Source organism: Aotus nancymaae, unplaced genomic scaffold, assembly GCF_030222135.1.
Source record: "Aotus nancymaae isolate 86718 unplaced genomic scaffold, 86718_ANA_hifiasm-v0.15.2.pri h1tg000073l, whole genome shotgun sequence".
In the NCBI taxonomy this organism is placed as follows: Eukaryota; Metazoa; Chordata; class Mammalia; order Primates; family Aotidae; genus Aotus; species Aotus nancymaae.
Window position 1 is genome coordinate 1,051,713 of NW_026988488.1, and position 26,374 is coordinate 1,078,086.

Below are 26,374 nucleotides of genomic sequence, written 5' to 3' on the forward strand. Positions count from 1 at the left end.
TCTCTTTCTCTTCCTTTTTCCACCTCCCCATTTTCTCTCTTTCTCTTTTTTCTTCCTCCTTTTCAAAAAAAAAAAAAAAAAACTCCACGGTGGTTATCACAGCATTGACCACACAATGCATACTTCATATGGAAAAAAAAAAGACCAGCCTGGCCAACATGGTGAAACCCTCTCTACTAAAAATACAACAAATTAGCCAGGCATGGTGATGGGCACCTGTAATCCCAGCTACTTGGGAGGCTGAGGCAGGAGAATCGCTTGAACCCGGGTGGTAGAGGTTGCAGTGAGCCAAGATGGTGCCATTGTACTTCAGTCTGGTAAACAAGAGCGAAACTCCATCTCAAAAAAAAAAAAAAATTCTGAGATAGTGGTCTCACTATGATGTCCAGACTGGACTTGAACTCCTAGGCTCAAACAATCCTGAAAACAGGGTCTGGAGCCAGGGAACATAAGGTTGATTCACACTTCAGTTATAACAGAAAATATTCTCTCTATAGAGCATAGGCTGTAAATGACTTTGTAACTTTACTTCATCCTCTCCATTTACATAAGGCATACCCAAAATAACTAATGGAATCCTCTAGGGGTATTTAAACTCCCAAAAGTTCTGTAACAGGGCCCTTGAACTCCTCAGCTCAGGCCCCTCTCACACTGGGAGGGTACTTTCATGTTCAATAAATCCCTTCTTCCCTTCCCTACTTTGTAAATTTTGTCCAATTCTTTGTTCAACACACCAAGAACCTGGACACTCTCCACCTTAAACACTCCCACCTCATCCTCTCAAATACCTAGGATCACAGGCACCAGTCACCATGCCTGGTGCTAAATTCTCCACCTCTCAGAGATTCATTAAACACCTTGCCCAAGTGAGGCGAGATTGTGCCACTGCACTCTAGCCTGGGCAACAGAGCAAGACTCCGTCTCAAAAAAATAAACAAAAGATTTAAATTATTTATTTTTTATTTTATTTTTGAGACAGAGTTTTGCTCTTATTGCCCAGGCTGGAGTGCAATGGCATGATCTCGGCTCACCGCAACCTCTGCCTCCCAGGTTCAAGCAATTCTCCTGCCTCAGCCTCCCGAGTAGCTGAGATTACAGGCATACGCCACCACACCCAGCTAATTTTTATTTTTAGTAGAGACAAGGTTTCTTTATGTTGGTCAGGCTGGTCTCAAACTCCTGACCTCAGGTAATCCACCCGCCTCAGCCTCTAAAAGTGCTGGGATTACAGGCATGTACCACTTCGCCCAGCTGAAAAATTATCCATTTCTAATCCACAGTGCTTAGGGTTTTTTTTTATTTTTGAGATAGGGTCTCACTCTGTTGCACAGGCTGGAGTGCAGTGGCACAATCACAGCTCACTGCAACCTCCACCTCCCAGGCTCAAGTGATTCTTCTAATTTCTTTTTTTTTTTTTTTTTTTTTTTTTTTTGAGAACAAGTCTTACTCTGTCGCCCAGGCTAGAGTGCAGTGGTGTGATCTCGGCTCACTGCAACCTCCGCCTCCAGGGTTCAAGCGATTCTATTTGCCTCAGCCTCCCAGAGTGCACTTTTAAAGTGCTGGAATCTTTAAAAGTGATTAGGGAGCCCAGCCCTAATTTCTTTATTTTGTTTAACCACTTTTTCTCTAGCTGCTAAGGTCAAACCTGAATTAGGCTATAGACTCCCCCTGCTAGGTAAGAATGGGAAGAAGAGCAGAAAACCAAAACTTTGGTTGATGGTCTATATCAAATAGCAGGCAAAAGCAGGGAATCTATGAGGAATATGCAGACATTCGTTGTGAGAACCCTGTTGGCACTTTCCACTGTTCCATGTAAGTAGGAAAGGTTTGGGCCAGCAGTTGGTTACCAAGATGCTCCTGGTGAGCTCTGGCAACAGCTCCTTCCACCTCTCACTTGCTTAACAGAGACCCTTCCTAGTGTTAAGGAGCATCACTCTCACTTAAATGATGGTTTCTCTCATGCAGAAAGGTGTTTTGATGGTTCTTACCATCATACTATGCTCTGAAATTTCTGAAGGTCTTTGGTACCAAGACTGGAATGCAATGGCATGATCTCAGCTCACTGCAACCTCCACCTCTGGGTTCAAGCAATTTTCCTGCCTCAGCCTCCCAAGTAGGTGAGATTACAGCTACTGTTGGACATATTTTTGGATATCTTCCTGAAATGCAAATGTGTGTGTGTGTGTGTGTGTGTGTGTGTGTTTTAAAGGCAGGCTCAAAATAGGCTACTCTCTATTCCTGTTGTCAGTGTGAGCGCTTGTCTGTTCATTTGGGAAGTTTCTCTCCCTAACATTTATAGTATAACATTACATCTTGAGGAGGGGTATCTGGTACACTTAAAATAATCCATAGTTGCCCAGGCGCGGTGGCTCACGCTTGTAATCCCAGCACTTTGGGAGGATAAGGCTGGTGGATCACAAGGTCAAGAGGTCGAGACCATCCTGGCCAACATGCTGAAACCCCATCTCTACTAAAAAAAATACAAAAATTAGCTGGGCATGGTGGCGCACGCCTGTAGTCCCAGCTACTCGGGAGGCTGAGGCAGGAGAACTGCTTGAATCCGGGAGGTGGAGGTTGCAGTGAGCTGAGATTGCGCCACTGCACTCCAGCCTGGTGCCTGGCGACACAGCGAGACTCTGTCTCAAAAAAATAGAATAAAATGAAATAAAATAAAATAATCCATAGTTAGTAAGAGAGAAGAGTTGCCTCTTAGGAATTTAACCTCTTGAGATTTTCATTCCACCCAAATCCTATCACAAAACCATCTGGCTACTTTATAACTCTGACTCATAATTACTTGATAACTATATCCTTCCCTCCCTTCCTTCTTTCTTTTCTTCCTTCCTTTCTCCCTCCCTCCGTCTTCCTTTTTTTTTTTTTTCTTGAGAGGAAGTTTTGCTCTTGTCAGCCAGGCTAGAGTGCAATGGTGCAATTTCAGCTCACTTCAACGTCCATCTCCTAAGTTCAAGTGATTCTCCTGACTCAGCCTCCCTAGTAGCTGGAATTACAGGTGCCCGCCACCACGCCCAGCTAATTTTTGTATTTTAGTAGAGATGGGGTTTCACCATGTTGGTTAGGCTGGTCTCAAACTCCTGATCTTAGGTGATCCGCCCACCTTGGCAGACAGATATATGGGTTTGAAACTCTGGAAATGAATGAGAATTTAGGAATCCCTAGAACAGAGGTCATGACTAAAGTAATGGGAGCAAAAGATTATTCAAAGCACTAAATGAGAAAAGAAGAAAGTAGGCCAAGTAAGAAGAGGTGGGAGGAGATGAGAAAGGGTGATAAGATAAAAAGGAGACAGTAATCTGATGGAAGTCCCATTAGTTTATCAGTTCCCAGAGGACAGGGATACGCCTTATTTGTCCTTTATACTCAATTATCACAGAGCCTGGCACAGAAGCCAATTTTTTTAAAATTGTGTCCTACTATTAACAGTTTCCTGTACCCACCAGAAAAGAAGTATAAACAAGCATATAGATTTTTTTACATTGTATACTAAAGGAACCAGATTATACACAATATTTTATGCCTTGCTTTTTCACTTAATGTATCTTAGAGCTTTGCAAATGCTCTTGTGGAAAGACTGGTTAATTTTTTTTTTTTTTTTGCCTACAACAGAATATTCTATTATAAAACTGTACACTATAATTTTTATTTAACCAACTCTTTATTGGTGGACATTAAGAATGGAGGAATGTTTCAACAAGGGAACAATCAACAGTATCAAAATATGGCAGAGGGGTCAATTTGGGAACTAAGAGGAGCCACTGGATTTGGCAACTAGGACATAAATTTTAGTGCAACGATGAAGGCAGAATCCAGATTATAATGGGTTCAGTGTAAAAAAGGTAAAGACATATAGCTTATTCTCTCAAGATACTAGGCTATGATAAACTGGCAGAAACTATAAGAGTGGGAGGTGAGTTGTTTTCTCCTCCATGTCAATATATTTACTTTTTAAAAAACTAGGCCCAATTTTATATTCTACTTCATTTAACCTTATGAACATGTTTATGTAATATTTTAGACACTGAAAAATAACTCATTTCTGCTATCATAAAACTGTTATCTTTAGATCTTCAGAAGAAACTTCCTAAAAGGAGGTAGCAGTAACAGAGCTATGTCTATCATCCTTTCCCATCAACCCCCTTGCTGGAGATGTGAACATGTGTCCATCTAGCTTTTAATTTTTACCTCTTACCTTCATGGCTCTCCACACAAACCTTAACTAACTTTTTTATTTGTGTGTGTGTGTGTGCGTGTGTGTGTGTGTGTGTGTGTGTGTGTATGGGGAGGGAGAGAGGGAAGGAGGGCGGGGGGGAGAGAGGGAGAGAGGGAGAGAGGGAGAGAGAGGGAGAGAGAGGGAGAGAGAGGGAGAGAGAGGGAGAGAGAGGGAGAGAGAGGGAGAGAGAGGGAGAGAGAGGGAGAGAGAGGGAGAGAGAGGGAGAGAGAGGGAGGGAGGGAGGGAGAGAGAGAGAGAGAGAGAGAGAGAGAAAGACTTGCTGTGTTTCCCAGGCTAATCTCAAACTCCTAGGCTCAAGCATTCCTCCCACTTCAGCCTCCCAAAGTGCTGGGATTACAGGTGTTAACCACTGTGACCAGCCTCAGCCTTAACTCTTAAAATAATTTTTTTTAAGACAGTCTTGCTCTGTTGCCCAGGCTGGAGTGCAGTGGCACAATCTTGGCTCACTGCAACCTCTGCCTCCTAGGTTGAAGAAATTCTCCTGCCTCAGCCTTTCAAGTAGCTGGGATTACAGGTACACACCACCACACCTGGCTAATTTTTGTATTTTTAGTAAAAACAGTGTTTCTCCATGTTGGCCAGGCTGGTCTTGAACTCCTGACCTCTCCTGACCTCAAGCGATCCACCCGCCTTGGCCTCCCAAAGTGCTAGGATTACAGGTATGAGCCACCACACCCATCCTTCTGTTATTTTTAAAACTAGATGTGTTTAAACCAACTATAACTTATTTTGACAAAAATCAGAGTTGACTCAAACGTCCTCAAATGGTCAGTTCTCCTAAGATTATTTACAGAGTAATCTATCTTTTTCTTATTAAGTTAAAATACCACCTTTACCTTATACTAAATTCTCATTTGCATGACTCTGTTTCTAAATTTCCATTGCCTGTATCTGCCTGGGCCAGGGTACACAATATTTTATTTAACACCCGGTTGAACAAGTCTATTCTTTATTATTTTTTATTATTTACTCTTTTAAACAAACATTTGAGTCATTTTGTCAAGTTCCAAAAATAAATCTGCTGAGATCTGTATTGAAATTTATTTTATAAATATATACATATATTTTGAGACAGGGTCTCAGTCTGTCACCTAGGCTGGAGTTCAGAGGCACAATCTAGGCTTACTGCAAGCTCTGCCTCCCAGGCTCAAGTGATCCTCCCACCTCGGCCTCCTGAGTAGCTAGGACTACAAGTGTGTACCACCACACGCAGCTAATTTTTGGTTTTTGGCTTTGGTTTTTCTTTTTTTTTGTAGAGTCAGGGTTTCACCGTGTTGCCCAGACTGGTCTTGAACTCATGAGCTCAAGTGACCTGCCTGCCTCAGCTTTCGAAAATTCTGGAATTACAGGCATGAGCCACTGTGCCCAGCAGAAATTACATTTATGAATTAATATAAAGACATGGTGATAACTGACATATTTCTATTATGAAATCTGCTCATTCAGGAATATAGAATGAAAATCTTTCATTTCACTCAGCAAAATTGTCGTGTTCTTGATAAAAGTCCTACACATCTAAGTTTATTCCTAGGTATGTAATTTTTGTTGAAATACTTGAAAAAATACTGTATCCCTATATCTTCTGTGTGATTATAGCTAAAATTGTGGAACGCTATTGATTTTTATGTAACAGAGCTTTTAACTGGTAATCTTAAAACCTTTTTTTTTTTGAGTTCGTTCCTCTGAATATTTTTAGATAAACAGTCATGTCAGCTGAAAATAATGATGGTTATTTTTCTATAAAGACTTTATTATATCATGGGAAACTACAGTAATTTGTTTTTGTTTTTTGAGACAGAGTCTCACTCTGTTGCCCAGGCTGGAGTGCAGTGGTGTGATCTCGGCTCACCACAATCTCCGCCTCCCACGTTCAAGCAATTCTCCTACCTCAGCCTCCCAAGTAGCTGGGATTACAAGCATGCACCACCATGCCTGGTTAATTTTTGTATTTTTAGTAGAGATGGGGTTTCAACACATTGGCCAGGCTGATCTCGAATTCCTGGCCTCAAGTGACCCGCCCGCCTCGGCTTCCTAAAATGTTGGTATAACAGGCGTGAGCCACGGCACCCAGCCAGTAAATGTTTTTAAAATGATATAAAACTATATAGAATATGACTTCAACGATTTTAACGTATGTATAAAGGTGTATGTATTTTACTAGCAAAGAAAAAATATATACTGGTAGAAAACAACCATCATGTCAATAGTGGTTGTATTAGGTAGAAAAATTATGGGGGATTTTAATTTTTTTTCTTTTTTCTTTTCTATATTTTACTAATTTTCTACACAATGTTTGCATGAGTTTTATAATCAAGAAAAAAGGTTTTAAAATTTTTTGCAACATGGAAACTTGTATTTCTTTATATACTAAAAACAAAAATAAAACTTTCTATTTGAATACTTTTGACTTTTATTGCAGACTTACAGACCCTTGAAAGAAAAGGTGATTCCCTAATACTAGTTCTGGTGTCATTCTACCCATCTCTCCCTTCACTTCTACCATGGTCTTTTTTATACTTCCCACCTTGGCTGGTGGTCTCTACCAAAAATGCTTGCTTGGTTTAATGGTTAGAATTCAGAGGAAAAGAGATCCCTAATTTGTAATCTAAATTAAGGTTATACATGTTGGAAATAAAAAAGAGAAACTAGGTAGTAAATAGAATTTGAAGGACTTAAAAAAAAAAAACCTAGTCTTTAATTCCAAGATTATAATCATTAATCATGCTTTTAAATCATATTATCTCTTAACATTTAATTTCTATATATAATGTTCAGGAGGAAAAGAGAAATAGCTTGGCTTATTTTCTTACCGAATTGTTGTTCTTAGTATATTCTAGATGTTCCAGAACTGATGTCAGATTTGGGTCATCAGAGTCCACAAACTATATCGGTGAAGAAGATGGATAGGATTCCTGTCTAAAACAGAAACAAACTATGTTAAACATTTACATACAGACTAACCCAAATATGCAATTAAACCACAGCACTAAATGGCAAGATGACCATGGATTTAAACAAAATATATGGGGGGGAAAGGCAACACATGAAAGCCCATTTAAGGAGCTGGACTTTTGAGACAGCCATTCTCCTTGCATAGCACTGTCTGCTACTATGGCTCATAGAAGTCAACAATTTTCTTCAACACTGGTAGGCAGCCTCTAAATGGCCTCGATCACCCTCACCTCCTGGCATTAACACCCTTGTAAAATTCCTTTCCCGAGACCTAGTGACTCACTTCTGACAAAGAGAATACAGCAAAAATCATAACATCACTTCTGAGATTAGGCTACAAAGAGACTATGATGTCTGCCTTGCTCATCCTTCTCCTACTCTTTCCATTGCCCCTCTGATGGAAGTCAGTTCCCATGTGATGAGGTACCCTATCCACAAGGTATTGTAAAAGGCCCCTGACCAACAGCCATTAGAAATGGAGACCCAGTCCAACAGCCTGTGAGATGAATCCTACCAACATCTACATAAATGAGCTTGGAGATGGATTCTCTCCCTATCCTGCCTTGGGATGATCACAGCTGCCACCAACACCTTCACTGCCTGGTGAGAGGCTAAGCCAGTGAACCCAAGGTAAACTGCACAGAATCCTGACCCACAGAACTGTGAGATAATGTTTGTTTCTTTAAGCTGCTAAATTTATTACAGAGTAATAGATAACTAATTCAAACACCATAAAATTCCAATATTTCTATCTATCCCAAGTACTACCAAGAAATGCCATTACTGTATTTTTTTAAACACAATTACATGTGATTTTTTTAAAAAGCTAATAAACTAAGCATTATGTGCTTTCACCCACTAACAGACATTTATTCTGTTACTCTGTATGGTTTTCTTTTATAAATCGGGGGAAAGCCATTATTATCATATATAAGCTTCAGAATAACTAGGTTCAAGTCATGGAAAACAATTTTGCACAAACAATTTTAAGAAACACTGCTCTGAGGACTATAATCTGATTTATAGCTGAAGCCACAGAAACTGAGTATTTTTAAAGCATTTTACCAAATGTTCTTTTAAGAAAGAAGTTGTGCTGGGCGTGGTGGCTCACGCCTGTAATCCTAGCACCTTGGGAGGCTGAGGTGGGTGGATTACCTGAGGTCAGGAGTTGAAGACCAGCCTGGCCATCATGGTGAAACCCCATCTTTAAAAAAAGAAAAGAATAAATAAAAAGAATTTTAAAAATGAAAGAAAGAAAGAAAGAAAGAAAGAAAGAAAGAAAGAAAGAAAGAAAGAAAGAAAGAAAGGAAAGAAAGAAAGAAGTTGTATTGAAGGAGGACATCATTAATAATATACCTATTCAATAATGGGTTATCTTACTATTTTCATTCCTCTAACTCTTACTGTGTCCCAAATCTCTTTATGGGCTAAAAGAGAAACTCTTCAGAATTAATCCTGTTCTTAAAGTAACACCACTTATTGAGTGTTGCATTTTCTTCTTCAAATTCTTCAGCACAGATTGGGAATACACCATCTGGACCATTTTTACTGTTTTAGTTTTTAGTCTTCTTTTTCCTTTTTTTGTTATTTTTTATAAAGACGGGGTTTCACCATGTTGTTCAGGCTGGTCTTAAACTCCCGACCTCAGGTGATCCGCCCGCCTTAGCGTCCAAAGTGCTTGGATTACAGGCGTGAGCCACCATGCCCGGCCAGGTTTCTTTTTCCTTAGGCTAAAGAAACTGCAACGAGATTTAGAACCTTATTCTATTAGCTTAGTATTTGCCTAGTAAACTTCAGCATAAGCCAAGAAACATACGTGTTGTTGCTCTGGACTGAAACCCCTCAAAACCATATTAAAAAAATTACAAAAATGATTATGAAATCTTTTTTTTTAATCCTGTAGATGAAAAGATATGATATATAGTAGGTCTAAGTACTCATTTCAATGGTTCCCAAAGTGGGGCCCTCAAACCCCCAGGTCCAAACTATTTTTTTTTTATTGTACTTTAGGTCCTGGGGTACACGAGCAGATCATGCTCAGGATTGTTGCATAGGTACATATATGGCAATGTCGTTTGCTGCCTCCATCCCTGTCACCTTTATCTGGCATTTCTCCTCATGTTATCCCTCCTCAACCTCCCCACTGCCCGCTGTCCCTCCCCAGCCCCTTCCCCAACAGACCCTCATGTGTGATGTTCCCCTCCCTGTGTCCATGTGTTCTCATTGTTCAACACCCGCCTATGAGTGAGAACATGCAGTGTTTGATTTTCTGTTCTTGTGTCAGTTTGCTGAGAATGATGGTTTCCAGATTCATCCATGTCCCTACAAAGGACACAAACTCATTGTTTTTTATGGCTGCACAGTATTCCATGGTGTATATATGCCACATTTTCCCTGTCCAGTCTATCATCGATGGGCATTTGAGTTAGTTCCAGGTCTTTGCTATTGTAAACAGTGCCGCAATGAACATATGTGTGCATGTGTCTTTATAACAGAACGATTTATAATCCTTTGGGTATATACCCAGTAATGGGATTGCTGGGCCAAAGGGAATTTCTATTTCTAGGTCCTTGAGGAATCGCCACACTGTCTTTCACAATGGTTGAACTAGTTTACACTCCCACCAACAGTGTAAAAGTGTTCCTATTTCTCCACATCCTCTCCAGCATCTGTTGTCTCCAGATTTTTTAATGATTGCCATTCTAACTGGTGTGAGGTGGTATCTCAATGTAGTTTTGATTTGCATTTCTCTAATGACCAGTGACGATGAGCATTTGGCCTCATATATGTCTTCTTTTGAAAATTATCTGTGCATATCCTTCGCCCACTTTTGGATGGGTTTGTTTTTTCCTTGTAAATCTGTTTTAGTTCTTTGCAGATTCTGGGTATTAGCCCTTTGTCAGATGGGTAGATTGCAAAAATGTTTTCCCATTCTGTTGGTTGCTGGTTCACTCTAATGATTGTTGCTTTTGCTGTACAGAAGCTCTGGAGTTTAATTAGAGCCCATTTGTCTATTTTGACTTTTGTTGCCAATGCTTTTGGTGTTTTAGTCATGAAGTCCTTGCCTATGCCTATGTCCTGAATGGTTTTGCCTAGGTTTTCTTCTAGAGTTTTTATGGTGTTAGGTCTTATGTTTAAGTCTTTAATCCATCTGGAGTTAATTTTAGTGTAAGGTGTCGGGAAAACTGGCTAGCCAAACTATTTTTACAAAAATACTAACATGATGACATATGCTGTAAGGGTGCAGATATGATGGTGGGTAAAAATGCTGGTTCTTTAGCACAAATAAAGGCAGTAACACCAAACTACTAGTAGTCATGGTATTCTTCACTATGCACAGGAAAGATTTAAAAAGGAAGGGCAACAAAAGGTCAGTTTCATTTAAGAATGTCTACAATAAGACTGAGAATGGTGACTTGTGCCTATAGTCCTGGCACTTTGGGAGGCCAAGGCAGGAGGACCACTTGAACCCAGGAGGTCAAGACCAAGCTGGGCAACATGGTAAAACCCCATCTCTACAAAAAATACAAAAATTAGTTGGGCATGGTGGTTGCATGCCTATAGTTCCAGCTATTTGGGAGGCTGTGGCAGGAGGACTGACTACACCAAGAGGCTTGAAGCTGCAGTGAGCTTTGATCATGCTATTGCACTCCAGCCTGGGTGACAGAACAAGGCCCTGTCTCAAAAATAAAAAGAATATCTATGATGAAGCAGTGAAAATTTTACTACATCTTAATCCTTGATTTTAATAAAGACAAATCCTTGTCTTTTTAGTATTTCAAGTGATGAAAAGGGAAATATATATGAGCATTCCTACAGACTGCCTAAGACAAAAACCCTCGTGTGACTTAAGTCCTGAAGTGAATTAACCACTTTACTGGAATACCATTTTTACTTGAAAGGACGACTGACAAAAAATGTTATTTCAACTTGGGTTTTTTGCAGACATTTTCTCAAAAAATGAGATTCTGTCATTTCAAGGAAAACAGGCCACAATAAAATTCAATAATAAAATTGCTAACAAAATGCAAGCTTTTGAATAAAAAAATAGAATTTTAGAAAACCTGAATCCACCACTGCTTTCCAAGAATATTCTGATAAGACTGATGGCAATATTGATGAATACATTTTGATACTGTATAATCAAATGTACCAACATTTAGAAGATCTCAATGAACCATTATTTTCTAAATGACCAATGTATGATGTTACAATATGCAAGGGTAAAAGATCCAAAGTTCAAGAAAGGCAAAGTTTTGATGGAGTATCAAAAAGAAGTCTAGGCAACATGGCAAAACCCTGTCTCTATAAAAAATACAAAAAATTAGCCAGGTGTGATGGCACACACCTGAGTCCTGAGAGACTGAGGCTGCAGTGAGCTGTGATCACACCACTGTACTCCAGTCTAGGCAACACAGTGAGGCCTCACTTCAAAAAAAAAAAAAAAAAGAAAAAAAAAGAATATCCACAATTATCTAAAATGGCTATTACAATATGCTAGAATTTTTCCAACCAGGTATCTGTATGCAGTTGGATTTTGTTTACACTTCAAGCAGATATCAAACAACAAATTAAATGCAGAGGCAAATGACAGACCGAACATCAAGGAAATTTGCAAAAAATGTAAGACTGTGCTCCTATTCTATTTTTGCTTTAGAAAATGTTGTTTCATAAAAGCATTTGTAACAATATGTGATGAGTTTTTAAAGACTTAGTGTTTTAAATATTTCTTATTTAACTTCTAGTGATAAATACCAATAGATATATCCTACATAAACAAAAGCTCCTTGGGCCCTCAATATATTTTTAAGAGTGTAAAGGAGTCTGGACACCAAAACTTTGAGAACTGCTGCCTTCCCCTCCAGTTTCCTTCCTTCCCTAGATTTTCTTCCTTGGAAGAAACATCCATTTGCCATTCTATATGAACTTCTATGGTTCCACTGAGGCCAATTTTACTACCTTCCTCTCATCCTTCTACCTCCCTCTCTTGACACAACACCTAACCAAAGGACTCTACCAGCCCACACAATTTCCAGCAATTCACTGCCAGGTAGGCTAAACCAAGAAAATCTGAGTTTTCCCTAAGGCTAGACCTCTTTTTCTGGGAGATCTGGAATTACAGGGACAAGGCTAGCCACCTTGGGGTAGTCAGAATTCATCTTGCCTAAACAGAAAGAGTAAGTTATAACATGGATCTACAATATTGTTGAGTGAAAAAGCAGATTACAAAAAAAATCTGATTTTTTAAGGAAGAAGGAACATATATAAGCATTGGAGAAAAGAGATGAGCAGATGACTGGAAAGATACAAAATTATGATAGTGGTATCTTCCGAGTGGTAGAAATATAGGTAATATTTCCTAGTTTTGACTAAAATTTTTTTAAATTTCTTACAATAAGGTTTTGTTTTCCATATTATAAAATACCCACCACCCCAGGAAACTTAACCTTCAGCACAAACTCTACATCATGTTCAAGGTTTGTTCAGTTTAACATTTAAGAGACAATCTACTTTGAAAGACATCTAAAGGCTGGGCGTGGTGGCTCACACCTGTAATTCAAACACTTTGGCGGCCAAGGCAGGCGAATCACCTGAGGTTGGGAGTTCAAGACCAGCCTGACCAACACAGTGAAACCCCGTCTTAAAAAAAAAAAAGAAAGACATCTAAAATGATGACTAATATTTAAACCTATGCATTAATATTTTCAATCTTTCACATGCTTTAAATTTTCTAATTTTTTATAAGGTTAACTAAGCTTTACATCTATCTTGAAAAGATAAGTTTTCCTACTATTTCTCTTTAAAATAAGTAAGACCGGTGGAGAGATCTAAGATGGCCGATTAGGAGGAACTCGGGATTGCAGCTCCAAGAGAAAGTGCAGAGGGTGAGTGGAGGCCACATTTCCAGACGGATTTTTACTGCCCACAGACCAGGAGATTCACAGGCGGAAGAGCACCACAGGTCGCCAGTGCTGCTGGGTTGAATGGCGCAACCGCTAGGCCTGCGCCCTGAGGCAGGGAGCAGCGGCTCCTGCAGAGTGAGTATGACCAAGTCCCCTGTAAGCCAGCAAGGGGAGCTGAAACAGGGAGTCAAGCCAGGAGATTCCCCGGGCAAAAATGCGCCACGAATCTCAGAGCCGCCGCTTCAGCTGATGAAACAGCTCACAGGGCAGCGGATTTTACTGCCCACAGACCAGGAGATTCACAGGCGGAAGTGCCCCATGGGTCGCCAGCGCTGCTGGTTTGACTGGCGCAGCTGCTCGGCCTGCGCCCTGAGGCAGGGGCAGTGGCTCCTCCTGCAGAGTGAGTGAGACCAAGTCCCCTGTAAGCCAGCAAAGGGAACTGAAACAGGGAGTCAAGCCAAGAGATTCCTGGGCAAAGAAAGCGCCACAGGAAACACAACTGAACCCGGGTCGGTCCAGCTCTGTGGGGGAGGGGCATCCTCCATTAGGACACACCCTGCAGTTCCCAGGGCAATTTGCCGTAACCAAGGCAACCCGCCACTACAGAGACTCCGTCACTACAGGGGCGGGCCAACATAGTGGAAGCAGTTCTAACTACAATCATATAAACAGGACTGCAGGGAAGTTCACAAGGAAGCTGGGCGGAGCCCACAGCAGCTCAGCGAAGCCTCTGCAGGCTGAATGTGACTAGGCTGCCACCTTGTGGGCAGGGAAAGCAACAGCAAGACAGCGGAAAATCATAAAGCCCTAACTCCCTGGGACAGAACACCGGGAGGGAAGAAAAAGGGGGTTTATGAGTTCTGCTGCTGCAGACTTAAAATTACCAAAATCAGAAAGACAGCAACTACAAAGTCGATAGGCGGATAAATCCACAAAGATGGGAAGAAACCAGCGCAAAAAGGAAGAAAATACCCAAAATCAGAACACTTCTCCTCCTACAAGGTAGCACAACTCCCCACCAGCAAGGGAACAAGACTGGATGGAGAATGAGTGTGATGAAATGACAGAATCAGCTTTCAGAAAGTGGATAATAAGAAACTTTCGTGAGCAAAAAGAACATGTTCTAACCCAATGCAAAGAAACTAAGAACCTTGAAAAAAGACTTGACGAAATGCTAACGAGAATGGACAACTTAGAGAGGAATATAAGTGAATTGATGGAGCTGAAAAACACAACAAGAGAACTTGGCGAAGAATGCACAAGTTTCAACGGCCGAATTGACCAAGCAGAAGAAAGGATATCAGAGGTCGAAGATCAACTCAATGAAATAAAACGAGAAGGCAAGATTAGAGAAAACAGGGTAAAAAGGAATGAACAAAGCCAACAAGAAATATGGGACTATGTCAAAAGACCTAATCTACGTTTGATAGGTGTACCTGAATGTGACGAAGAGAATGCATCCAAGCTGCAAAATACTCTCCAGGATATTATCCAGGAAAACTTCCCCAACCTAGCAAGGCAGGCCAATATTCAAGTCCAGGAAATACAGAGAAAACCACAAAGATATTCCTCTAGAAGAGCAACCCCAAGGCACATAATCATCAGATTCACCAGGGTTGAAATGAAGGAGAAAATACAAAGGGCAGTCAGAGAGAAAGGTCGGGTTACCCACAAAGGGAAGCCAACTAGACTCACAGCAGATCTCTCAGCAGAAACCCTACAAGCCAGAAGAGAGTGGGGGCCGATATTCAACATCCTTAAAGAAAAGAGCTTTCAACCCAGAATTTCATATCCAGCCAAAATAAGCTTCATAAGGGAAGGAAAAATAAAATCCTTTGTGAACAAGCAAGAACTTAGAGATTTCATCACCACCAGACCAGCTTTACAAGAGCTCCTGAAGGAGGCACTACACATAGAAAAGAACAACCAGAACCAGCCACTCCAAAAACACAAGAAATGGTAAAGAGCATCAACACAATGAAGAATCTGCATCAACCAATGGGAAAAACAGTCAGCTAGCATCAAAATGACAGGATCAAATTCACACATAACAATATTAACCCTAAATGTAAACGGACTAAATGCCCCAATCAAAAGACACAGACTGGCAAATTGGATAAAAAGCCAAAACCCATCAGTGTGCTGTATCCAGGAAACCCATCTCACATGCAAGGATACACAAAGGCTCAAAATAAAGGGATGGAGGAAGATTTACCAAGCAAATGGAGAGCAAAAAAAAAGCAGGAGTTGCAATTCTCATCTCTGATAAAATAGAATTTAAAGCAACAAAGATCAAAAGAGACAAAGAAGAACATTACATAATGATAAAGGGATCAATGCAATAAGAAGAGCTAACGATCCTAAATATATATGCATCTAATACAGGAGCACCCAAATACATAAGGCAAGTTCTTAAAGAATTACAAAGAGACCTAGACTCCCACACAATAATAGTGGGAGACTTCAACACCCCATTGTCAATATTAGACAGATCAACGAGACAGAAAATTAACAAGGATATCCAGGACTTGAACTTGGACCTGGAACAAGCAAACCTAATAGACATTTACAGAACTCTCCACCCCAAATCCACAGAATATACATTCTTCTCAGCACCACATCACACCTACTCTAAAATTGACCACATAATTGGAAGGAAATCACTCCTCAGCAAATGCAAAAGAACGGAAACCATAACAAACAGTCTCTCAGACAACAGTGCAATCAAGTTAGAATTCAGAATTCAGAAACCAACCCAGAACCACACAGCTTCATAGAAACTGAACAACTTTCTCCTGAATGTAGACTGGATGAACACTGAAATGAAGGCAGAAATAAAGATGTTCTTCGAAACCAACGAGAACGAAGACACCACATACCAGAATCTCTGGGACACATTTAAAGCAGTCTCTAGAGGAAAATATATAGCAATAAGTGCCCACATGAGAAGAAAGGAGAGATCTAAAATTGACACCCTATCGTCAAAATTGAAAGAGCTAGAGGAGCAAGATCAAAAAAACTCAAAACCTAGCAGAAGACAAGAAATAACTGAGATCAAAGCAGAATTGAAGGAGATAGAGACACAAAAAACCCTTCAAAAAATCAATAAATCCAGGAGCTGGTTTTTTGAAAAGATCAACAAAATACACAGACCACTAGCCAGACTAATAAAAAAGAAAAGAGAGAATAACCAAATAGATGCAATAAAAAATGATAAAGGGGATATCACCACAGATTCCACAGAAATTCAAACCATCATCAGAGATTATTACAAGCAACTCTATGCACATAAACCAGAAAACCGGGAAGAAATGGATAAATTTCTGGACAGTTGCCTCCTCCCAAGCCTAAACCAGGAAGAAGTTGAAACCTTGAACACACCAATAACAAGGTCTGAAGTCGACGCAGCAATTAAGAGCCTACCACCCAAAAAAAGCCCACGTCCAGATGGGTTCACAGACAAATTCTACCAGACATACAAAGAGGAACTGGTACCATTCCTACTGAAACTATTCCAAATAATCCAAAAAGAGGGAATCCTTCCCAAATCATTTTATGAGACCAACATCATCCTAATACCAAAACCCGGCAGAGACTCAACAAGAAAAGAAAACTACAGGCCAATATCCATGATGAACATAGATGCAAAAATCTTCAATAAAATACTGGGAAGCCTATTACAACAGCACATCAAAAAGCTTATCCACCATGATCAAGTAGGATTCACCCCGGGGATGCAAGGATGGTTCAATATACGCAAGTCTATAAATGTAATTCACCACATAAACAGAACTAAAGACAAAAACCACATGATTATCTCAATCGATGCAGAGAAGGCCTTCAACAAAATTCAACAGCCCTTTATGCTAAAAACTCTCAATAAACTAGGTATCAACGGAATGTATCTCAAAATAATAAAAGCTATTTACGACAAACCCACAGCCAATATCATACTGAATGGGCAAAAACTGAAATCATTCCCTTTGAAATCTGGCACTAGAAAAGGATGCCCTCTCTCACCACTCCTATTCAATATAGTACTGGAAGTTCTAGCCAGAGCAATCAGGCAAGAAAAGGAAATAAAGGGTATTCAATTACGAAAAGAGGAAGTCAAACTGTCTCTATTTGCAGACAACATGATTGTATATCTAGAAGACCCCATCATCTCAGCCCAAAATCTCCTGAAACTGATAAGCAACTTCAGCAAAGTCTCAGGATACAAAATCAATGTGCAAAAATCGCAAGCATATCTATAAACCAATAACAGACTTAAAGAGAGCCAAATCAAGAACGAACTGCCATTCACAGTTGCTACAAAGAGAATACAGTATCTAGGAATACAACTAACAAGGAAAATAAAGGACCTCTTCAAGGAGAACTACAAACCACTGCTCAACGAAATAAGAGAGGACACAAACAAATGGAGAAACATTCCATGTTCATGGTTAGGAAGAATCAATATCGTGAAAATGGCCATACTGCCCAAAGTAATTTACAGATTCAACGCTATCCCCATCAAGCTACCAATGACCTTCTTCACAGAACTGGAAAAAACCACCTTAAACTTCATATGGAACCAAAAGAGAGCCCGCATAGCCAAGTCAATTCTAAGGAAAAAGAACAAAGCGGGAGGCATCACACTACTGGACATCAAACTATGCTACAAGGCTACAGTAATCAAAACAGCATGGTACTGGTACCAAAACAGAGATATAGACCAATGGAACAGAACAGAGGCGTCGGAGGCGACACAACATATCTACAACCACCCGATCTTTGACAAACCTGACAAAAACAAGCAATGGGGAAAGGAATGCCTGTTCAATAAGTGGTGTTGGGAAAACTGGCTTGCCATATGCAGAAAGCAGGAACTCGACCCCTTCCTGACATCTTACACTAAAATTGACTCCAGATGGATTAAAGACTTAAACATAAGACCTAACACCATAAAAACCCTAGAAGAAAACCTAGGCAAAACCATTCAGGACATAGGCATAGGCAAGGACTTTATGACCAAAACACCAAAAGCATTGGCAACAAATGCCAAAATAGACAAATGGGACCTGATCGAACTCCACAGCTTCTGCATGGTGAAAGAAACAGTCAATAGAGTGAATCGCAACCAACAGAATGGGAAAAAATTTTTGCCGCCTACTCGTCTGACAAAGGGCTGATACCCAGAATTTACAACGAGCTAAAACAGATTTACAAGAAAAAAACAAACAAGCCCATTCAAAAATGGGCGAAGGATATGAACAGTTACTTTACAAAAGAAGACATACATGAGGCCAACAAGCATATGAAAAAATGCTCATCATCACTGGTCATTAGAGAAATGCAAATCAAAACTACATTGAGATACCATCTCACGCCAGTTAGAATGGCAATCATTAAAAAATCTGGAGACAACAGATGCTGGAGAGGATGTGGACAAATAGGGACACTTTTACACTGTTGGTGGGAGTGAAAATTAGTTCAACCATTGTGGAAGACAGTGTGGTGATTCCTCAAGGACCTAGAAATAGAAATTCCATTTGACCCAGCAATCCCATTACTGGATATATATCCAAAGGATTACAAATCGTTCTACTATAAGGACACATGCACACGAATGTTCACTGCAGCACAGTTTACAATAGCAAAGACCTGGAACCAACTCAAATGCCCATCAATGATAGACTGGACAGGAAAAATGTGGCACATATACACCATGGAATATTATGCAGCCATCAAAACGATGAGTTCACATCCTTTGTAGGGACATGGATGAACCTGGAAACCATCATTCTCAGCAAACTGACACAAGAACACAAAATCAAACACCACATGTTCTCACTCATAGGTGGGTGTTGAACAATGAGAACACATGGACACAGGGAGGGGAGCACTATACACTGGGGTCTGTTCAGGGGGAGTGGGGGGGACAGAGGAGGGGTGGGGAGTTGGGGAGGGATAGCATGGGGAGAAATGCCAGATATATGTGAAGGGGAGGAAGGCAGCAAATCACACTGCCATGTATGCACCTATGCAACAACCTTGCATGATTTTCACATGTACCCCAAAATCTAAAATGCAATAAAAAAAATAAAAGAAAATAAAATAAAATAAGTAAGACCTACAATATGCCAGTTTTTAAACAGTGAATGGTGCTCCAAAATCCCAATATAAATTCAGCCAGTTTTCCACACACAGAATGATTAAGTGATTCTAGCACTGCTCTTTCACCACAGTTATAAAAACACAGAACAATTATCTAAGCATCTAATTATTCAGGTCCTTTGCTTCTCCTCCATTCTATTAGTTTCATAGTAATTTTAAGGCCTGTGAGGATGAAGTTGTCTATGACAGCTACCATAAAGATTACTGTAAGTGGACAAATTTTAAACAAGTTCATCACCACTACCATCCCCAGCATAAAACTGTCTTAATCGAGGGGAACAGGACTCAAGGTTAACCAAGCCAAACTCTTCACCTGTCACTGCTTAAGAAAAGGTTTTTTTTTTCTTATTTAGAAATAACTTTCTTTATCTATTTTTCTCTATAAATCCACTGAGACCATTGTGTGGCTCTATCTCAAGCACCAGCAAGCAAAACTGCCTGCCAGAATGGTCAGTTTTTGTATCTTTCCAAATGTAGGACACAGTTATCTTCACGGATTTTGTGATTTTTTAAAAAGTGATGCACAAACTTCTTGTTGATGGTTCAAAGATAACTGGCCTTGATAACTGGCCTTCTGAAGGCCAGTTATGGGACACATTACTACGTTGCTGTTTAATAAATGTGCGTAGAGAATGAAGTAAATTGACAGAATTAGCATATAATACCTTAATAAAATTCTAACTGCTCTGACAACAAAAGATACTTAAAATGTACACACACAGTTCCCTGTTAATCATTTTACAAATAAACAACTAAGTAGCTAACCTAGAGCCCACAAAAGCAGAGGAAAAATTCTAACACTTGTTCAAATAAAAATGCTTATATACCCGATAGAAAATGCTTAACTAGTCAAACACAAGCAGCAAATTATAGCTACTGAGAACATCATCATAAGCAAACTGAGGCAGAGAAAACAAAGGTGCTGATGATGATTTGAACCACCTAAGCTGCAGAAACCCACTGGATGGTTTCCTAGGTTCTGGGTTGGCATTATCCTTCAAAATCATCTTCTAGAAGAGATCACATAACACTGTTACAAAGGATCTGGAACAGGGACACTTGCTTTATCACTCTGGCTCTCTAGTCATGCTTTACATTTGGCAGTGACTATCTTCATTCAACTCAATTCCCCACCCCTCAACTAGCTGACATTTATCAAACACTACCCTTTTCCAGGTCTAAGTAAATTTAACCAACAGCAACAACAACAACAAAAAAATCAAGATACTAAGGGATATACTATTCGCAAAAGGGAACCCACAGTCCCCTCTTCATGTATCTAACTGTTCCTTTCAAGGAAGGGTATAAAAATGGGAATGAGAGAGGATAGATAACCACTAAGAATTTGACCCTATATTATAAATTGGTCAGATAAATGAAAACGATTCTTCTGGACTGAAAGTACCACTTAGGTGCTTAACATGACAGTTCTGATATTTCCAAATGCTTCTCCACGAATTCAATTTGGAAAAGTAATCTGTCCCAGGGGGGCAAACCAAAGAGAAAATCTTAGGCTCCTTAGTCCAGGTTTGTTTATTTCCTTTGTACAACTTTGACTTGACTACTTTTTAATCACAGTAAAGACTAGAAAAATGCAAGATGAAGTTAACAGCATTGCTTTATTTCCCATGAAAAGCTGTTATAAAGCATTTTCAAAATAAAGTGTTATTCAGTCACAAATGACGCCATCACTCTAATATTTGTAGGAGACAGTATCATTTTCAAGGAGCTTTCCTCTATATGCTCTCTTGCAGGGCAAAAAATATCTATTGTATACAGAAACAGTAAAAGAAGCAATTCACTTAAGGTCCTAACTACTAAATAAAAGCTAAATTTCTCACTTCCTCCTAGATTCAGAGCTCCAACATTTTTAAAATTTAGTATCTTGCTATTGAGGGTAGGTGCTTTTCGGCAATAACAGAAATTTAATTAGCCAATCAAAAAAAAGTCCCACTCAAAACAGCCTAGCAAGCAGCCACTCATGCAGAATGAGTAATAATTTATGTGCTACAAGTCGTATAGAAAAATGAAGATGAAGTTTACTTCGTTTACAGCTAATTCCCTTCCTGGGGGAGATTTTTCATTCTAAAACAGTAATTCCCTACCAAGAGTTCCCAGATGCCAAAAATTCCATAAAAGGAGTAATGGAGTTGTCGTTATGTTAAATACTTCAAAAGGACTAAAAGAAAGCCATATACTAGCTCCCAATAAGGCTGCATAGGTTATTAAAACAAGCTACTTTGTGTTTTGGTGTGATCATAGCAACTAATTAGGTGGCAATCAGGTTAGTTTACTGAAGATAGAAAAACTATACTTAAGTTTGTGTATAGTTCACAGAAAAGGAGTAATAAAAATGATTCCTTGAGGTTGAAAAAGAGTGCTCTTTTCCCTTCATTATTTAAGAGAAGGACAAATTTATAAAACAGAAAAAGAATTAGCTCAATTCCCTTGGCCTATAGAGTAAAACATCTACTCTGGTTTTTTTCACTTCTTATACTCTATTTCATATTAAGTCAATTTACAGACTCATCAAGCCCTTAGTGACCTTTTTGTACTACCTATGACAAGTTCTTGATCTTATCTCTAAACTTTTGACAAATTCTTTGCAGTTAACTTACAAGGCAGTTAAGATTTTTGTTGAAATACAATATAGCTAGAATAGGGTCATATATTCAATAAATATTTACGAAGCATTTATTGAGTGGAAGATAAAAAGCACAAAGCATAATTATAAAATATTTTCCCCTGCCACCATAAAAAAAATTTTTTAAGGCTTACAGAATACTGTGTAACAAAACATAACCAAACCAAAAATAGTAATGTCTAAAGAGAGGAAGAAGGGGAAATACCAGCATGAACTGAATATGACCCAGAAGAGCCTTGAGGGATGATCAGGCATATAAAAACAAATTGGGTAGGGTTAAGGTGTGGAGGTCAGAGGCACATTCTACAAGGGGAAGCCTGTAGCTGATACAGAAGTCTGAAAGGAAAAGCGGGCAGAGTACCTCTACAGGACTCTTAAGGAACTAACATGCATGTGTGTAAAAGACAACTTAGTTTCTCAAACATTAGAGAAACTGCATGAGGATGCTTCTTGTTAAGTATAAAGAAGACAGGGCCTGGCACTTAGAAGAACTCAATAAATACTTGAACTGTCTAAAGAGGAAAAGTTAAAGAATAGGTCAAACTCATTCCCTTTTTTTTTTGAAACAGAATCTTGCTCTGTCGCCCAGGCTGTAGTGCAGTGGTGTGATCTTGGCTCACTGTAACCTCTGCCTCCCGGGTTCAAGCGATTCTCCTGCTTCAAACTCCCGAGTAGTTGGGACTACAGGCATGTGCCACCACGCCCAGTTAATTTTTTGTATTTTTCGTAGAGATGGGGTTGCACCATGTTAGCCAGGATGGTCTCGATCTCCTGACCTTGTAATCCGCTCGCCTCGGCCTCCCAAAGTGCTGGGCTTACAGGAATGAGTCACCACATCCGGCCTCCCCGACCTTTTTCTTTTTTTCAAGTGCTACAACTTCAGAAAATAACAAATCATAAATCAAACCAAATCATTTGAAGTCCAACCCCATTTTTCCTTGATCTTTCCCTCCTAAACAAATGGTATCAACATGAACAAGCCATGTTGATTTTATCAAAACACTCATTCATGTTTAGAAGTCTTTACATCTGGGCACGGTGGCTCACTGCCTTAATCCCAGCACTTTGGGAGGCCAAGGTGGGTAGATCACTTGAGGTCAGGTGTTCAAGACCAGCCTGGCCAACATGGTGAAACCCCGTCTCTACTAAAAATGCAAAAATTAGCCGGGCGTGGCAGTGGACACCTGTAATCCCAGCTACTCGGGACGCTGAGGCAGCAGAATTGCTTGAACTCAGGAGGTGGGGGTTGCAGTGGATCCAAGTCACACCTCTGCACTCCAGCTGGGACAACAGAGCGAGACTCTGTCTCAAAAACTAACAATAAAAAATAAAAGAGTCTTTACTTTCAAAGGACACAAACAAATATTTACAGATGAAGTGATCTATCTGGAATCTACTTCAAAATAATCCAAAGCGGAGCACAGAAGAAATAAGATTACTCAAAAGTTTATCATTGTTGAGGCTGGCTACATTACACTGTTCAACTTTTGTATGTTTGATGTTTTTCCAAAATAAAAAGTTAGCAGACATTTGTACTGAGCAGCAGCCATAATTATCTTCTGATAGTCTGCCAAATTTCACTAGCACCTCAATTTTAATAGTTTCTACTTAGCAGTGCCATTACACTAGTCCTCACCAAATCCTCCTTGTACTAAAAGTGTCTCATTATTCACTTCTTGCTCCACTTCTGTTGCCACTGCCTAATCCAGGTCATCACTCGTTATTTTTGTCTGTAGCAGATTCTTACCAGCCTCCAATATGGTTCTTGACGGGGCGCCAGCAGCACTTTAGGTAGCATAATTCTTTGTTATGGCAGACTGCCTGAAAGCTACAAAACATTTGGCATCCCTGTACCCCTGGCATTAAATGCCAGCACAGCAACAAGGCCACCCCACCCCCACTGGGATCACATTTCCTAATGCCACCCACTGCAGAGAAACACTTCTAGTCCTGGATGGCGGATACATTCTCCCAATTTACCTGAGTAACTTAGTAGCTCCCCACAGTCTACAAAATTCAGTCTCCTATCAGTCAAACCAGCCCTACCTTTTCCTGGGCATGCCCCAACTTCTACCAGAATAATCACCCTCCAAGCCATTAAGGCCAGTCTCCATCACGTGCTTCATGCCCACTACTACACTTTGTTTTCCACTCTTGGAAAATCTTCCCCTTCGACAGCTTATACCGTGGGCTTCTCAAGTCTGAGCATAAATTTCTACTTCTAAGCAAACCACACTTTCTCAAGTCTCCGTGTCTTTTTTGGGTGGAGTTTCCTCAGTCTCAAAGGCCCTTCTGCCAGCCGTCCAAAACCCTGTGGAAGCTCAGCTCCAATTGTCTCAGCCTCTCCTCAAAACCTTCTCTGAAGCACAGCTCCCTCAAGTCAAAATCAGTTGCTCCCTTTGGCTTTCACGATGATACCATAGGAGCTGTCACTTTGTTGAAAACTCTTCCCCTGTGAAGGCTGAGTTCTGAAAGCGAGGACTGCTCTGCTCAATTTTGCAACACTAGTGCCCAGAACACTCAGACGCATTCACTCAGTAAAAGATTTCTCTCCTGAGTACAGCACTTAATTGCATTGTCTTCTGAAATTAACACACCTTCTCCCCAGATAGTCTGGTAACCATTTTAAGGCCAATTATAACCTCGAGGATTTTGCAAACGCCAGCCACACTGCAGGCACTTGAGTACCCACTGACTCAACCAAAGGGAGTTAAAGACAACAGTCTTGGATTTAGCCATATTTGAAGACAAGACCGAAAGCACCACCTATTATAACCAAGAGAATATTCTGCAGTTTGGACCAATATCCCAAATCAATTTCACGACGAATAGCTTCATGATACACTTTTATAGAGAAACTTACTTAATACTTAAATTACTTTACCAAGCCTTGGGTTTTTAATGAGCTTTCTGCTTAAATCAAAGTGAGCTTTTCAAAGTGTCTTTTCGGCTTTGTGACATTAAATGATCTTTCCGGGGAGCAGCCCTGGCGCGTATCTCCTTTTGCCTATCCATTTTCGAGGCTTATACACACGGGAGGGGCCACACGAATACACACTCAACACCACCTGCCGCATCGACTGTACTATGCGTCTTTTCATAACACAGCAGCGCGCAGCCAGGCCCGGGGGAGAGGGGTTGCTCAAGCAGCACCAGGGGCTGCATTCCAACTTTTCCTCCTTCAACGAGTCCGTTTTCATTGTCAGTTTCTCCTTAAACTCAAACTTAAAAATAATTGGCTGAACAACCGGGAATGAGGAAAACCTGACTGAAGAATGAGGCATTAAAACTTAAGACGTTTCCCCTTGCCCGCCTGGGCTCAAACAACAGCCGGAGCCTCCCCGCCCCGCTGCGGTCCCGGGAACAGGCGTGCTGAGGGCGGCCATGGGCCCCGCGAGGGGTCGGGCCGCCGCGGGCTCACACTTCGCAGCGCGGCGACGAGGGCCGAGAGGAGCCCGTGGCCCCCAAGCCAACCCCGAGCGAGAAACCGGAGACGCGCCCTCCTCCTCCTCCCACCCAAGCCTCGAACAGTCCCAGCCGGGCCTGGGCTGGGCCAGTCGCGGGAGAAAGGGGCGGGCCTGCCTCGCCCGGGGAGCCGGGGCCTCTACGGGATAGGCTCCCCTTTGTCCCGGGACTCGGGGTGGCCCCTCTTCGCCCTCGCCCTGCCCTGCGGGGCCGCAGCTGGCCGCCTCACCGTGATGTTGCAGTAGAGAGTGAGCGACGGCGGCGGCAGGTGCGGGCTGCCCGGCTGCGGCACCAGGAACTCGCAGTACAGCTCCTCCAGCTTCCAACTGACGATGCCGAATCGCTCGTGGTTCTTGTCGAAGATGGACGCCAGGAACTTCAGCTCGTCCTTGAGCCCTGACACTGACATCTTCCCATCATTTCCGGCGGGAGGGGCGCGGAAGAGGAGCCGGGCCCTAAGCCGCCGTCACTGTCGCTACCGCCCCTCAAGGCTGGCATGGGGCGCGCTCTAGTCGTTCCGCCTCGTCAAGCGCCGCTGGAAAATGGCGAGGGGCGCGGAAGCCTCGGTGGGTAGCTGTGAGGCGACCTGGGCTGCTGCTTCCTTTGTAACCGACTGCAGCGACAGGAGGCTGCAGCCCCGAAGCTTAAACGGGCAACAGCGACGCCGCTCCCACCACCGCTTGGGAAAGGTCTGCCGCCCACCCCACCCCCATCCTCCTCACTCCGGCGCATCCTGCGCGCAGCCATTTCGGCGCGTGCACCAGGCCAGGGCGCGCAGGCGCGCGCTCCCGGCCGCCCCCTCGCCTTGACCCAGCTCCCATCTGCCCTACCCATCTGCTCCGTTCCTTGCACCTGCGGACTGGAAGCTCTGGGCCAGCTGTCGCCCGGGCCCCAGAACTCAGGAAGGAGCAGGAGACCCCGCGCTTGGCTTCGGGCCGGACTCGTGCGCGGCCGATCGCGCTGGCCACGTGGGTACAGCTGCAGACTCCAGCCAGCCCGTGG

At 41.5% G+C, this 26,374-nt stretch overlaps 1 protein-coding gene across 4 annotated transcripts in view; it reads right to left on the reverse strand.

Moving 5' to 3' along the window:
- The window catches only part of LOC105723016 (ubiquitin-conjugating enzyme E2 Q2-like), a 152,335-nt gene extending 126,268 nt beyond the window's left edge, over nucleotides 1-26,067 (reverse strand). For all 4 annotated transcript variants that reach the window (XR_010339184.1, XM_064367714.1, XM_064367712.1 and 1 more), the window contains exons 1-2: nucleotides 25,602-26,067; nucleotides 7,060-7,165 (exon numbers count right to left, since the gene is read on the reverse strand). Coding sequence is in view for 3 of the 4 variants with exons in the window: in XM_064367714.1 (XP_064223784.1) it covers nucleotides 7,118-7,165; nucleotides 25,602-25,781 (228 nt within the window). In the remaining variant the exon portion in view is untranslated. The remainder of the gene's footprint in view (nucleotides 1-7,059; nucleotides 7,166-25,601) is intronic.
- Between the last annotated feature and the right edge of the window lie 307 nt (nucleotides 26,068-26,374).